The following is a 14,676-nucleotide window of genomic DNA, read 5'->3' on the forward strand; positions in this document are numbered from 1 at the left end:
GCTTCTGATGACCTCCAGAGTTAAACATTTTACAACTTATATATACATATATATATATATAAATTTTATATATATATATATATATATATATACACACACATATACATACACATATATATTATTCCCCATAACACACTGTGTTCTAACCAACCTGGCCTTCTTCTTGCTCCTCACCCATGATACTCAATCTCCCACCTCCACGCCTTTACGCAGGCTGATGTACACTGCTCCCCACCATGCCTGAAACGCACTCCCCTCCTTCCGCAGGCCTTGTTGAATCCTATAAGCTTCCCCGAGGCCTTCCCTGACTCCCTCAGCTTTTCTCTCCGCCCCCTCCCAAGATTCCTTTGTATACATCTCACATATGTACCTGTTGCCTTCCTTGTCAGCTTTACATCTCTGGTGGCACCTAGCGGGCACTACATGAACTCTGGCTGGGCACGCTGGGACCCAGCAGTGCCCAGGCTGGGGCTGCTTTCCCACAGTAACTCACCCGGCAGAACCTTGCGGAACAGCCGCTTCCACACGGTCATTTTGAGGTCAGCCGGGTGGAAGCCGGGCTTGAAAGAGACGGCGTTGAAGGTCCCCTCCAGGGGCAGGGTCTGCTGGAGCTTCGTGCTGGAAGAACACGGGTAGACAGAGCCCGGGACCGGATGTGAGTGAGTGGCAGTACCGCTTCCCTTTGCTGGGGGCCAAAGACTGAGCCATAACCAAGGATTTGGATTTGGGTGCCCGGGTCAAGTAGGGAGGGGCCGGGTAAGATGGGGGGGGAGGGGGCCTCCAAGCTGGACCATCCCAAGAACCTGGAGTGACAGCTGGCAGGGACTATCGAGTCCCACCCCCTCGTCTTACAGATAAGGAGACTGAGGCCAAGGAGGTCAACAGGAGGTAAGTATCAGAGGCGGGCTCTGAAGCCAGGTTCTCTGACTCCTGTGACAGTCATCCCTGCCCAGGATGCCAGGAGGCTTCTCCACTCCTGAAGGCCTGACTGCTGATGGGAAAATGGGGAGCAGGGACTGGAGGAGCCAGGGATAAGGAAGAAGGGCACCCCAGCCCGTGCTGTTGGCACCCTCTGAATGGGAGTGCCCTGGATCAAAGCCCCCACCAATCTGCCCGAGTTAAATCTCTGGGTACAGCTTCTCCCCCACCTAAACTCACACAGTCCTGCATCCACCATAGCATTCTACCCTGAGACTCATTTCTGGCTGAATTCACAGCCCCGGGGATGGAGATTTGTGCAAGAAAAGGTCATATAACTGAGGAAAAGACATATGTGTGTGTATATGTATGTATGGCTATATATTTATGTGTGTATATATACATGCATATATGTGTGTATACATGTATAAATATATAAATCATAAATTCTCTCTCTCTCTCTCTCTCTATATATATATATATGTATATAAAATCATAATTTCCCTCCCACCAACTTGGATTTCACCCTGGGTCCCCAGGCTCAGACAGGTCAGCTTTCTTTTCCAAAGTCCTTCAGACTGCTCCCACAACACACCAGCTTACCGCCCCTTCCATTAGAATGGAACCTCCTTGTATTACATCCCCAACACTTAGCAGGCTGACGGCACGTAGTAAAGCCTGAATAATGCTTTATTGGGCTCTCTATTTGAAAGATAAGGTCATACTTCACACATCCATGTACATTTCTATGTGTACATATGTGTTATATGTATACATGCGTGTATATCTATGTTCCCAAAGGCCATTACAAGTGGGGCTGGAATCCTGACTTAGCCCTGTTTGGAAGACGGCTCTAGCTGAATGAGAGGCCCATGCCATTTCCCGGGCTTCCTCTCCATCCCTTCTCCACATGTTCTGCCAGATCCCAAAGGCCTGACTCCCTCTCTCCCCACCAGGGTACTTACCTGGAGGCCATGGTGTGGTATTTCTGTAAGAAAAGAGAGACAAGGTGATTAAGACATGAGAAGGCTCCTTCAGAAGCCACGAGTGACGGGGTTTGCTGGGCAGGAATTGTGGTTGGCGATAGAGGGAAGGTGCCCCAAAGGAGGGGCGTTGGCTGGCTAGATGCCCCAAGTCCAAAGGTCACACTTTGGTCCAATGGAAGCAGGATGCTCATTTTTACAAACATTTATTAGGCACCTACTACACACCAGGCATCGTGCATACAGTGGGCATACAAAGACAAACCCAATCCCTGCCCTTGAGGGACAGCCCTCCTGGTCATTCTGTACTGTTCTGTTTATACTGTACATGCACATGTCTCCTTCATTAGAATGCAAGGTCCTTGAGGAGAGGCACCCTTGTATCTATAATAGACACTTAAATGACGTCAAATGAGACAATGTCCCTAAAGTGTTGTGCAAACCTAAAAGTGTCATATAAATGCTAGATATTGGGATAATTATTCAATGCTTTTTAAACTGAATTGAATGTCATGTTCTTCTCCAACCCCCGCCCCCCCAACGTAAGCTTCTTGAGGGCATGGACCATTGCATTTTTGTCTTTCTATCGTAAGTACCTAATGAACATTTGTTGATTGACTGATGGACTGTTCCTTTCCCTGGCTCACCTGGATGAAGTCTAGGTGGCTCTCCTCACTCAGCTGTTCCAAGACTCGTTCGGTCTGCTCCAGCCGCTCCCTGGCACCCTGGGCCTGCTCCAGTTGGATGTCCATGGAGGCCACAAGGCCCCGCTTGTGACACTCGATGCCCTCCAGACATCGGGCCTTTTCCTCATCCACCAGGCGGTGTAACTCCTGGAACTCTCTCCGGATCACCCAGCTGAAGACGTCGGACTCGTTCTGAGGGAGGGAGCCGAGCCCGTCTCAGGCCAGCCCTTACTTTGGTTTGGGCCAGGAGAGAGCAGCTCATGGGGGGGGGGGGGCAGATCTAGGCTGGCCTGGAAGGGCCTTCGGGGTCATCCGGTCCAACCCCCTCATTTCACAGAGATGGAGACTCCCCCTCAGCTCAGAAGGTCTTAGACGCCGCCTGGAGGGGAGTTTAGACGTCATCGAGGCCAACCCCCTTGTTTTCTATAAGAGGATACTGAGCTCCGAGGAAATTAAGTGATTTGCCCAAGGTTTGAGCCCAGGACCTCTGACTCCATTGCTCTTTCCCCTGTGCCATGCTGCTTCCTTTGGCACACAAGCACAGCCTATATAAACTATGAGACCTGAACTCTCCCTCCCTCTGCACACTCTCCCACGGACATGCAGGACCCACCCATGGGCTGGAGATGCACATTCTGTCCTTCACGTAGACCTTTCTCTTACCCAAACTATTGAGGGATTCAGGACATCACCATTATCCCTCTAGGCCAGGGAGTTGTTGTAAGAGGTGACACAGCAGTTGACCAATCAATCAACAAGCATGTATTAAGCACCTACTGTGTTTCAGGCACCGTGCCAAGAACAGAGCGACTATGGCTTCTCTAAGAACTTGAGGTCCGCTACCAGCGTCCCTTCCTCTAGTATGGGCCAGTCCTGGTGCTGCCTCTGTAGGGCTCCCCCACCCCAACTTGACTCACGCGCCAGAAGGAGTTATAACTGGGCTGACCAGAAGGTGGCACAAGGTGGTCATTCCAAACCCCGTCGTGGAGGAGGCCGGGTCACCTCACTCTCAGACTACAGAGTTTACCAAGGCCCTGGGCCCAACCCCACCACTTGAAGTCAGTGGGATCCCAGATGCAGAGTGGGAGGGAGCCGAGATGGGAGGCAGGGTCATGTGTAGGTATGGGGCCAGAGGGCCTGGTTCAAAGGCCACTTCTGGTGCTTTCTATCGTGTGACCTTGAGGAGGTCCCTTTACCTCCCTTGGCATCAAGCTTCCTCATCTTTAAAATGGGGAGGGGGAGTGTCTAGGAAATGCTCTTCCCCTCATTTTACCAAAAAGGAAGCTGAGACCTCTGGCAGCGAAGCGATTCATATCCAAGGCCACACCAGTATCACGAGCCAGGGATGGCTTGGGAATCCGGTGCTCCAAGGGAACAGGCAAACCCCCACATCCCTCCTGGGCCTGCTCTGGATCTTAATTTGACTTTGGTGACACCAGGAGAAGGGATGCCCTTTCCCGGGGCAGGGAAGCGAGGGCACGGGGCACAATGTGGGTGCTGGCTCACAGCAATCCGGGTCCTGTTGTTCCCTAGTCTGGTGACATGTTCCTCCAGTTCTTCCCGCTGTTGTTTCAGGTCAGAGATGAGGCCCGAGAGCTCTTCCTGGGGGAGGAAGCCAAAGCAGAACCCACGAGTCCCAGGGAAGCCATCCTTTCCCCATCCCCAGGCCTCTGGCACGCAGACCACACAGGCCACAGAGTCTGGCCCTTTCAATTTCAGAGAGGAGAAAGTGAGGCCCAGGGAAGTGAACTGTGCCCGTGCACACACAGACAGTGTCAAAAGTGGGATTTGAACCCAGGCCTTTCTGACTCCACGCCAGCCCAAAGTCTCCCTTCAGAACCAGGGTAGAGTTAAAATTATTCAGTTTCCTTAGCCTCCACCTTGTGTGTAGATACAGTCCTAGATCCAAGCCAAACCAGTCCCAGAAGCATTTCATAGCAGATCCCCCTGGTGGTTGGTGGGTCCCAATTCTCCCAATAAACTTTATAATTATTTTGTGTATTTCCTATATTTCCTCATACTCAGAGGATCAGAGATAGAGGGGTAGAAAGGACTTCAGAGGCCATCCTGCCCAACTCTCTCATTGTACAGATGAGGAAACTGAGGCCAGAGAGATTAAATTAACTTGCCCAAGGTCACACAGGTGATAATCTACTCAATTCAAGTCAGGCCAACGAGCATTTCTTAAGCACCTATTACATGCCAGGCACTGGTGATACCAGTACAAAGAATGAAACAATTTCAGGTGGGGTTAATAGAATCACCGAAATTGAAAGCTGGAAGGACCTTAGCTGAGGAAAGAGAGAGAGCAGTTACAACCTGAGGGGTTAGGAAGGGCTTCCCGTAGGAGGTGGCTGCTGAGCCTTAGAAGGAAACTAGGGGGTTTAAAGGATGAAGTCAGGAGGAAGTGCATTCCAAACAGCCTGGGCAAAAATGAGGAGGTGGGAAATAGGAACCAATACTGAGCAGGGAGAGTCCTCTTTAGGATGGAGCTCAGGCTACGCTGTTGATCAGTCCTGGCAAATGTCCTTACAAAAAATGACCAACAGTTGGGGGGGGGGCCTTCCTGTCCACCCACCCCACCAAGTCCCCAGAACTTTCTCTGGCCACTGGAGATAAGTGGGAGCTTCGTCTCAGCTCCCCGTATTCATATGACAGCTTTGAGGTGATGCACGTGGCCACAGAACTCCCCCACCCTCTGCACAGCCTGCCTCGGACACCCAGGATCCACACGTGGGCTGGAGATGCACATACTGTCCTTCTCTCCCCCACATTGTAGAGGGATCCAGGACATTGCCAGGCCCTCTCAGGCATTTTTCCTGGCATCCCCTTATGAATGGATTTTTCCTCTTCAGCTTCCTTCCATGGACCCACGAATGGTTTCTATAGTAATAAAGGGCCAGAATGCCCCCCTACCTCATGGGTGCCCTCTCTGGCTCCCTTGCCTCACATCTGCTTTGGTCTCATTCAAAAATGCAGGATACGCCAGTAGATGAAATCTTGATTAAAAGCCTTGAGCAAATGTTAACCTAGTTACTGGATTCTTTCTTTAAAGTTTGGAGGCTGGCTGGGAGAAGTTAAGGATTTACTTAACTTAGGCCAGAGAGACTTTATGACCCCTTTTTGTTTGCTTGTTTTTCATTGGGGGGAGAGGGCTAGTTGCTACTTTCATGTTCCTGCCCCTGGTGAGCCCCCTTGACCAAACCCTGGAGGAACTATGATTGTAGAAGTAATAAAGACCATCTGTGCCGAAGCATGGGCCCTCAACTCAGAGAATGCACAGAAAGGGGAATTTCTCAGATCCTACCCAAGCAAGTCCTTAGTAACAAAAGGTCAAGCATTTCACGCTGGCGTCGAGGCATCATCACAGAGGCCAGTTCTGTCAGAGCCTGAGGACTTGGTCTGTCCAGGATTGACATCTGCACGGGTACCCGACGCCCCTGACGCCCCCACTGCTGGCTGCTTGTCTCTTAGCTTTCCCTGCCTGCTAACTGCTTATTCTAACTCTGACTCCAAAGCTCATCCTCATTGAAAAGGAAACCCCGCCCTGCTCCCCATCATCTCCCCCCAGCATCTGTTGGGTTAAGTCGCCTGACCTCTGCTCTGGGCATGGGTGGGAGCTGGGTGGGAGGCCCTGCTGGCTCAGACACACAATCACCCCGCCTTGGCCCACCTTGGCCTGCATTCTCAGCCTGGAGCAGAGAGCCCAGGGCTGGTCTGGTGGCCAGGCCCTGGTCTTTCCGGCTAGGGTGGCAAGCGGCTTCCTACCTTCATGCGGCTGTACACGGTGGAGACAGGTGTGACCTGGTGCTGCCGATGGGAGCCCAGAAGGCCACAGAGGCCACAGATGAGCTCTCTGTCCCTCTCACAGAACAGGCTGAGTGGGTTTCGGTGATGGGTACAGACGCTCAGCTCCTGCTCGCCTGGGACGTGCAGAGCCTCAATCACCTGGGCCAGGGAAACGTTGGGCGGGGAGCTGCTGCCATCGGGCACCACTTGCCGGCACACGGGGCAGAAGAGCTGGCTTCCCAGGTGGTGGGCTAAGGAGTCCAGACAATCTTTGCAGTAAGAATGGCCACACTGAAGCATGAGGGGCTCCTTAAAGACCTCCAGACAAACGGGGCATTGGAGCCCGTTTGCCAAATCAGGGGCTGTCACCTGCAACGCCATCCAGACTTTCCAGGCTGAAAAACAAGATCAGAAGTGACTCCTGTCACAGTCCACTCCCAGAGCTGGGACTCAGGCTAGGCCAGCAGGGCCGTTACCCAGAAGCACAACACGGAAAGAGGGAAGGGCATGCACACACTTTTCCAGTATTTCTTTTGAAACTTACTTTCTATTTTAACATACTTTTGATACTCACTTTATACCGTGTGTAGCAGATAGAGCCCTGGACTTGGAGTCAGGAAGAGCCGAGATCAAATCCTAACTCAGATATTTACTACTGTGTGATTCTGGGTCAAGCCACATAACCTCTTTTATTTGCTGCCCAAGGCCTAACCTAGCTAAGTTTAAAGAGGGTTATTTCGCTGTTTTTTAATTTTACTATTTACAATTTATTTTACTATTTCACTTTCATTATTATCTCCCCTGCCTCAGTTTCATCATCTATGAAATGGGGCTAATCCCAGCACCTAGCTCCCAGAGCTATTATGAGGATCAAATGAGATAATATTTGTAAAAATGCTTTGAAAACCTTAAGGAGCCATGAACATTAATGCTATTATTATTTTTATTTCATCAATGGGAATGCTTTTTGCATAGTTTCTCCTCTACCTTGGTTAGCAACCCCTCTAGAGCTTAATGTTCAAGAGTGTCTGTGGCCAAAAACTGACATCACCCCCTTATCAAACTTAGCTGGGCTGGTCCCTGGACAGCAAACAAAAGTCTTTTGAAGCCTTTCCAGCTGCTGCATGAGACAGCTCGTGTCACTGCACCCAGGAAGTACAGGGGCAATGTGGGGTTCTGGGGTTTGAGGAGGCCAGAGCAGAGGCCAGGGCCTCACGCCCCCTGCTCTCAGGCCCCATGTGAAAGGAGGTCATTTTCAGACGCAGGTGACAGAGTTCCCGCTGCACATTTTAATTCCTCATTGCTTATTTGTCTTCTACTTCAAAGAAATGTCCTTGTTTCATGATGCCGTGTGAGGTTCTATCACATTTTATGATAGATTTAAAGATGAAAGGAGCCCGGAGTCCATCTATTAAACCCCTGCCCATTTCATAGATGAAGAAACTGAGGCCTGGAGAGGTTAAGTCATTTGCTCACGGTCACCCAGGCATTTGAACCCAAGTCCCACTGACTCCATACTGCTGCTCCCTGTCAAATCTCCTGGTCTGCCAGTCACAGCTTTTAAGAACCAAAAGTCATCTCCATATGGCTTCTGGTCCTGCTGCCCCTCTCCAGGCCACAACGAAAACAACAAAGAACTGAGCGAAAAGTCATCCAGCAATGGAGACACCATCCTTCCCTACTCGTCCCTTTCCTCTGCTGAGGGGACAGGGGTCCTATTTCATTACGTGCCCCCTAGAGCCGGGTACTGGGTTTTCTATTACTCAGAATGCAGCTCCCTTTCAGGGAGGTTTTCATGAATTCTGTTTCTATTTCTTCATCAGTTCATACAAATCTTCCTATGTTTCTCTGAATTCCTCACAGCCATCCTTTCTTACAGGGTAGTAGTATTCTTATTTTTAGCTCTACATACCATACTTTGTTTAGTCATTCACCAATCAGGGTAGGAGGAGGGTCCAACTTTGTTGCCTATTTATTTAAATATATTTAGTGCCAGAATCTTCGGCTACTGATGCCATGTATTTCTATATTTTGCAATAAGCCAACGGGGCACTGTTGAGGCTCAAAGCTTTGGGGAAACAGTAACACCCAACATGGGGGCCTAGGGGAGAGAGTGATTTTTAAGCCTGACCTAGAATGTTCAGATACCTTGTCCTGGCTCTGTTCCCTCCCTAGTTTCTCACCCTGATCCTTTAATAGTCTCAAGGGTTAGAAGATGTTTTAGAAGGAAGGATGCCCATTCAGAGTGTATCATTAAGTCATTTTCCAGTCGTATCCAACTCTTCATAACTCCATTTGGGGTTTTCTTAGCAAAGATATTGGAATGGTTTGCCATTTTCTTCTCCAGCTCATTTGACTGATGAGGAAACTGAGGCAAACGGGGTTAAAGTGACTTGTCCAGGGTCACACAGCTAGGAAGTGTCAAAGACCAGATTTGAACCCAGGAAGATGAGTCTTTTTGACTCTAGGCCTAGCACTCTATGCACCATGGTGCCACCTAACTGCCCATTTAGAATGTAGACCAGAGTCTTGGGCTGGGAGACAGGGACATGAATTCGCGTCCTAGCTGTAGCTGTACTATCTCTCTAACATTGGGTATCCCAGAACACTAGATTTCAAGTGAGACGAGACTTCAAGAGCCATGCCCCCCAAAGCATCTTGCCTATAACATCTAGCCCCTGCTGCAGGTCTTCCAAGAAGGGGATCCCGCAACCTCGTGGTCTTGGCTAGTTCTAATAATGGTTTCTCCTTACTTCCTTCCAAACCAGAATTTACCTCCTTGTGACCTCCAGTAATCACTCCCCTTCCCAGTCCCTCTGGGGCCAAACACAAGCCTATTCCCTCCTCCACATACATGACAGCCCTTCAGTCCTTAAGAACCACCACCACCTTCTTCCCGGGGCTGGACATTCCCAGTTCCTCCAAATGATCCTCCCATGGTGTAAATTCCAGGTTTTCCACCATCTTGGTTTTTTTCCTCCGCACACTTTCCAACTCAACAGTGTCCTTCCCAAACTGAATACAAAACTCTAGATGTGGTCTGACCAAGGCAGAGAACGATGGGGACTCTTGTCCCCTTATTTCTGGGAGTTCTTTGGCTTCTCTTGATGCAGCCTAAACCCACCTTAACCTTCTTGGCTCCCATACTTGAACAGAGCTTGCAGAGCCCACCCCCCCCACCCCCGCTGGGGTTCAGCTTCTTTGTCTGTAAAATGAATGGGGTTGATTCAATTGATCTCTACGATTCCTCCTAGCTCTAGGACCCCATGATGAGCATTCCGAAGGTCCCTCCTAGATCTATCATTCTAGATCAGCACAAGAAGGAAACAAGAAAAGAACCACGGGGCAGCTAGGTGACCCAGCGGATAGAGCAGTGGCCCTGAAGTCAGGAGGATAGAGTTCAACTCTGGCCTCAGACACTTAACCCTTACTAGCTGGGTGACCCTGGCCAAGACACTTAACCCCAACTGCCTCGCCAAAAAAAAAGAAAAAGAACCAAGGACGAGGAGTCATTCTGGATGCCGATAAAGTTGATTTTGCCCATCAACCAGGCGCCCTGAGCTCTTCATGGCATCACCAAGCCGGGGCTATGGTTTTAAGAAGCAAAATTCAAGGGCCAAGTCTAATGCCTGTGTGCTATCCATCCTCCACACTGAGCCCATACTTTCTAGTGCCTGGAAGAGCTAGTTGTCCCTGATAATAATAGCATTCAGATGGGTGTTGGAGAGGGGAAAGGGAATATTAGTATTTATATAGCACCTACTGTGTGTCAGGCACTGTGCTAAGCACTTTACAAATATCTCATTTGAATCTTACAACAACCCTGGGAGATAGGTGCTGGTATTGTCCCCATGGTGCAGTTGAGGAAACTCATAACTCCAGGCAAACTGGTGAAGTTACTTGGGTCACACAGGTGGGAAATGTCTTAGGTGGGATTTAAACTTGGGACTTCCTAACCCTGGTCCCGTGCTCTACCCACTGGGCAACCAACTAGAGCCAACTTTGAAATCCAGGCGATCTGGGTTCCAGGCCAGCGTCCGACACATATTGGCTTTGTGATTGTAGGCAAGTCATTTAACTTCTTGGTGCTCTAGGAAACTTCCTAAAACTGTCGATTGAAGATGAAGTGCTAACCTGCCTTGGTGCAGGGAGTGTCCTCACCTGAGAGCTCCTTAGACCAGTGAAATTACAAGTCCAGTCCCTAGGACTATTTAGAAAGTGCTTGGAGGCTACCGCTTTACCTGGTCACAAACAGCTTCCTGAAGTAACATGCTACAGGCATTATTATCCCCATTTTAGAGATGAAGAAACCGAGGCTCAGGGACAAGGGTCACTTACCTTTGTCAGAGATGAAATCTGAGCCCAGGTCTTAAATCCAGCATTCTTTCCCCTACAGCCAGCTACCTTTCAGTCTAATCTCTAGCACGACCCCAATGGCAGGGTCCGGAGACCCCCAGGCGACAGCAAGAGCTGGGAAGGCAATCTGGGACACCTGACCGGCAAACCAGCATAACTGACCTCTCTGGCTGCCGCAGCCTCTTCCTTCCAGAGGGAGCCAGGACCACAAGAAAAGACAGAGGGCGCACCCTCACCCACCTAATCTTTGTTGCTTTCTTTCTTCTCCAGGCAACTCCCCCTTCCCACCCCAAGGCGCAGGGCAAAGTCACCGGGAACCAAAGCAGACCAGGCTGGTCACAGGGCCGAGGCGCCTGCCACCGGCCGTCCCCGCTTTGATAGCAGCGTTCAGGTGGTTGTTTGGATTGAAGGGGGGGATGAGGGGCGGGGCTCTGGGGAGGGCTCCCCAGCACCTGGTCCTTTGGCAACACTGGAAGCCTGGGGGATGGAAGACTTGGCGGCGGACGGGACGTCCTCCGTCGCGCGTCCTCAGCCCTCCCTCGCTTTACAGAGGTTTGAAAACTCAGCACGCCATACGAATGCCAAGCTGTGATCGAAAAGGATGGACTGGCCACGGGTCATGACGGAGGGATGAGGATGGAGACCCCAGGACAACCTCCCTCGAGGACCAGAGCCATGCAGGGCGGGGACGCCGGCGGGAGCTGTGATCTGCACGGGGAGTGTCAAGTGTCAAGAAGCCCCCCTCCCAGGCTGTGGCTGAGCCGCGGTGGGGTGACCGCCCAAGGTCAGCCAGTGAGCCAGGGCCAGGATTCCAGCCCAGTTTCCGGGCTTCCCCTACACCAAACTGCCTCTTCCACAAACTGATGACAGCAACACAATAATAGTGACCGTTTATACAGCCCTACTGTGAGCCCTTTACCGTTATTATATCATTTGGTCGCAACAACCCTAGGGGGGAGGCTATTATTATCATCCCCATTTTACAGATGAGGAAAAAGAGGTTAAATGACTAGCCCAAGGTCACATAGCTAGTAAGTATTTGAGGCAGAATTTGAATTCCTGTCTTCTTAACTCCAGATCCAGTGACCTATCCACGGCCCACCTTCCCTGGGCAACTCTCTAAGATTATGTAAGTTGCAGAGAAGGTGATAACCGTCTTGGCGGAGGGAGTTTTCCCACGTGGGATTCCTGTGTACCAATGACATCACAGAACTGCGGGGTCTGGGTTTTCCCCATCGCAGGGCTGGGTACATTCTTGCCGAAGGACAGACCTGCCCCTGTAACTAGCTCCAGCCCCAGCACCCCGCCCAGAAGTAGTAGGCAGCTAATGCAGGTGGTTGATTGCCAGCTTGTTACCCCAGCTGTTGGGGCTGAGGGAGTCGGGCGGAGAGCAGGGGAGGGGCGGCGGGGGAGGGGCAAGGGAAACCGACAAAGCTCTTGTGGGCCTGAGGAAACACGTGCCTTACAATCTACTATTTACCCAGCCCTGGGCGGTGATTGGAGGAGGGGCTCACACTCGAGAGAGAGTGGGCGACGGCTGATTGGTTGGCCGGGGCGCGTGTGGGCGGGAATTTGGGGGCCCGGTCTCAAGAGCCTGGCCCCGCGCATGCGCTCTCTGGGGCAACAGCCAGCATTGTGCAGGTGGGAGGACAAGATGGCGGAGCCTCTGGTGACGCCTGCGAACAACTTGAAGCCGGCCCTGGACCGTGAAGGCGCGGGAGAGCTGGTGCGCGCGGAGGAGGACCCTGTGGGACGGTGTCTTCGTCTGGTCGTTTGTCTGTCGGAACCCCCAATTTACAAAGGGGGAGACTGAGGCATAGAGGGGGTAACGTGGCTTGCCCCGGCAGCCCGTAGTAGGAGGTGGAAAGAGTTATGGGAATTCGGAGTTGGAGGAGGCAGATCACTTAACCTCCCCCCAGGCCTCAGTTTCCTCCTCTGTAAAATTGGGGGGGGTGTAGAGGGACTCTGGGCCCTTCTGGCCCTAATTATGATAGTAAGTCACTCCCCCCCCATTCCTGCCTCAGTTTCCTTCTCTGTAAAATGGGGGTTCTGGCCTCTGCCAGCCCTGTGATCCTCTGATATTAACTCACTGCCCCCCAGTTTCCTTCTCGGTAAAATTGGGGGGTAGGGGGGCCCTTCCAGCCCTAACTATGATCCTGTGATATTAAGTCACTTCCCTGTGCCTCAGTTTCCTTCTCTGTAAATTGAGGGGGAGAGTAGAGGGGCTCTGGCCCCTCCCAGATCTATATCTTACACTTTTTAGGCTGAGATTTAGGTCCTGATTCAGTTGCTTCCTCTATGCTGGGCAAGCCCCTTCTCCCTGGGCCTCAGTTTCCTCCTCTGTAAAATGGGCATTGGGGAATCCGTGACCTCTTTGGAGTTCTGACCATTTATGACATTCTTTGTCCTTACTAGCCAGGAGGGGGATCCCAGGACGAATCCCAAAGCCAAAGAAAGAGGATTTTCTCTGGTGTTTGCCCCATGCCTGTGACCCCAAGTGGGCTTTGGGATCTGGGAGTCTCCCAGAGGCCCCTGCTGCTCCTCTGGGGGATCTGGGGTGGGGGGGGGGGTCTCAGGGTAATGACCTTCTCTTCTGACTGCCCCCTGCCAGTCTCCCTACCAGAGATTGAGCCAGCGGATGCAGGACATCACTGGAGACAGGGGGGTGTTAAAGGAGGTCATCCGTGAGGGGGCCGGAGACTTCGTGACACCCGATGCCTCCGTATTAGGTATGACGGGCCCCTGGGTGCACTTACTTCAGCAGAGGAGTCGGAGCAGTAGAGATGTTTGAAGGGGGAAAGACGGGGTTTTGCTTGTGCTCTGGAGCCTCAGACGCATTGGGGAAGCCTAGTACTAAGATCAAGGCGACCTGTCCGTAAATTGGGATGTGGCTTTAGGCCAGCAGTTCAGGCTTTTTAAGAAAAGCCTGGGCCGCGAAGGTGTCGCGGCATAGATGTGGCCAGTCGGGCTCACTGGCTGAGGGACAGAGGGTCTGCCAGAGCCACCTTCTCTCGCCATCTGCCTTCCTTGGAAGCAGTCACTAGTGAGTTAGTCTCCTGGCTGGTGATGTAGGGTAGCCGCAGCTGGTTCTGGTTCTGGTTCTGGTTCTGGGCCGGCTTCGCTCATGGATCTGGTTCCATGTGAATTTTGATGGCTTTCTCTCACGATTCCTTCAGTGAAATACTCTGGGTATCTGGAGCACATGGACAAGCCCTTCGACACAAACTGCTTTAGGAAGATCCCTCGACTGATGAAACTTGGAGAAGGTGAATCAGGCCTGGGGACCAGCACGTGTTTTGGCCTAAGTTCAGTGGCACTTTTGACCCACAGCCCCACTGTATGTTGACGTGTTCTTTGTGTTGGTTTTTCTGATAAGGAGGGATGGATCGTGTGGAGCCGTGTATACCTTCCTTCTCCCATTTCACCTTGTGACCAAGAAATTTATGAAGTGGGCGGCCAGGCTGTGGCATGATCTAAGATGGTGTAATTCCTTCCAGTCCACCCAGCCTCTACTGGGTACTTTCTCCACACCAGGCTAACTGTGCTAGGTGCTGGGAGAGACAGACACAGTGATAGCGCCCCCGTCCTGAGCAGTCTCAAGGACGTGTCCTCGGTGATCCCTGGAGGAGGGAGGGAGGGAGTACCTGGGACACAGAGGATCAAGGGAGGCTTTTCAGGGCACTCGCCTCAGAGGTGAGGAGGGAGGACGTGCCCAGAAGGGAGGAGGGCTGGCCTTGTTGAGAGGAGGGAGAGCTGGGCAGCCAGGTAGGCTGGATTGTAAATACATAAAGGGGAGGAACAGGCGACTAGGTAACAACTAGGTAGCGAGCCAAGCATTGTGCTGAGGTTCTCTGCTCCGCTGTCTGCAAGACATGTATATATGGAAATGCAGATAGCATCAGTTTTCTTTTTGAGGGGAGGAGAGCGTTTGCAGGTGGAGGAAA

General features: G+C 51.6%; 2 protein-coding genes across 2 annotated transcripts in view; one reads left to right on the forward strand and one right to left on the reverse strand.

Annotated features, from left to right (window-relative positions):
* The window catches only part of TRIM50 (tripartite motif containing 50), a 24,774-nt gene that overhangs the window by 782 nt on the left and 9,316 nt on the right, over positions 1 to 14,676 (reverse strand). The window contains exons 2-6 of the mRNA XM_027861550.1: positions 6,356 to 6,771; positions 4,094 to 4,189; positions 2,549 to 2,779; positions 1,884 to 1,906; positions 494 to 618 (exon numbers count right to left, since the gene is read on the reverse strand). Of these exons, the coding sequence (XP_027717351.1) occupies positions 494 to 618; positions 1,884 to 1,906; positions 2,549 to 2,779; positions 4,094 to 4,189; positions 6,356 to 6,771 (891 nt within the window). The remainder of the gene's footprint in view (positions 1 to 493; positions 619 to 1,883; positions 1,907 to 2,548; positions 2,780 to 4,093; positions 4,190 to 6,355; positions 6,772 to 14,676) is intronic.
* The window catches only part of FKBP6 (FKBP prolyl isomerase 6), a 43,740-nt gene continuing 41,450 nt past the window's right edge, over positions 12,387 to 14,676 (forward strand). The window contains exons 1-3 of the mRNA XM_027861551.1: positions 12,387 to 12,458; positions 13,344 to 13,461; positions 13,909 to 13,998. Of these exons, the coding sequence (XP_027717352.1) occupies positions 12,387 to 12,458; positions 13,344 to 13,461; positions 13,909 to 13,998 (280 nt within the window). The remainder of the gene's footprint in view (positions 12,459 to 13,343; positions 13,462 to 13,908; positions 13,999 to 14,676) is intronic.

This window comes from Vombatus ursinus, unplaced genomic scaffold, assembly GCF_900497805.2.
Source record: "Vombatus ursinus unplaced genomic scaffold, bare-nosed wombat genome assembly UNPS02014768.1, whole genome shotgun sequence".
Lineage (NCBI taxonomy): Eukaryota > Metazoa > Chordata > Mammalia > Diprotodontia > Vombatidae > Vombatus > Vombatus ursinus.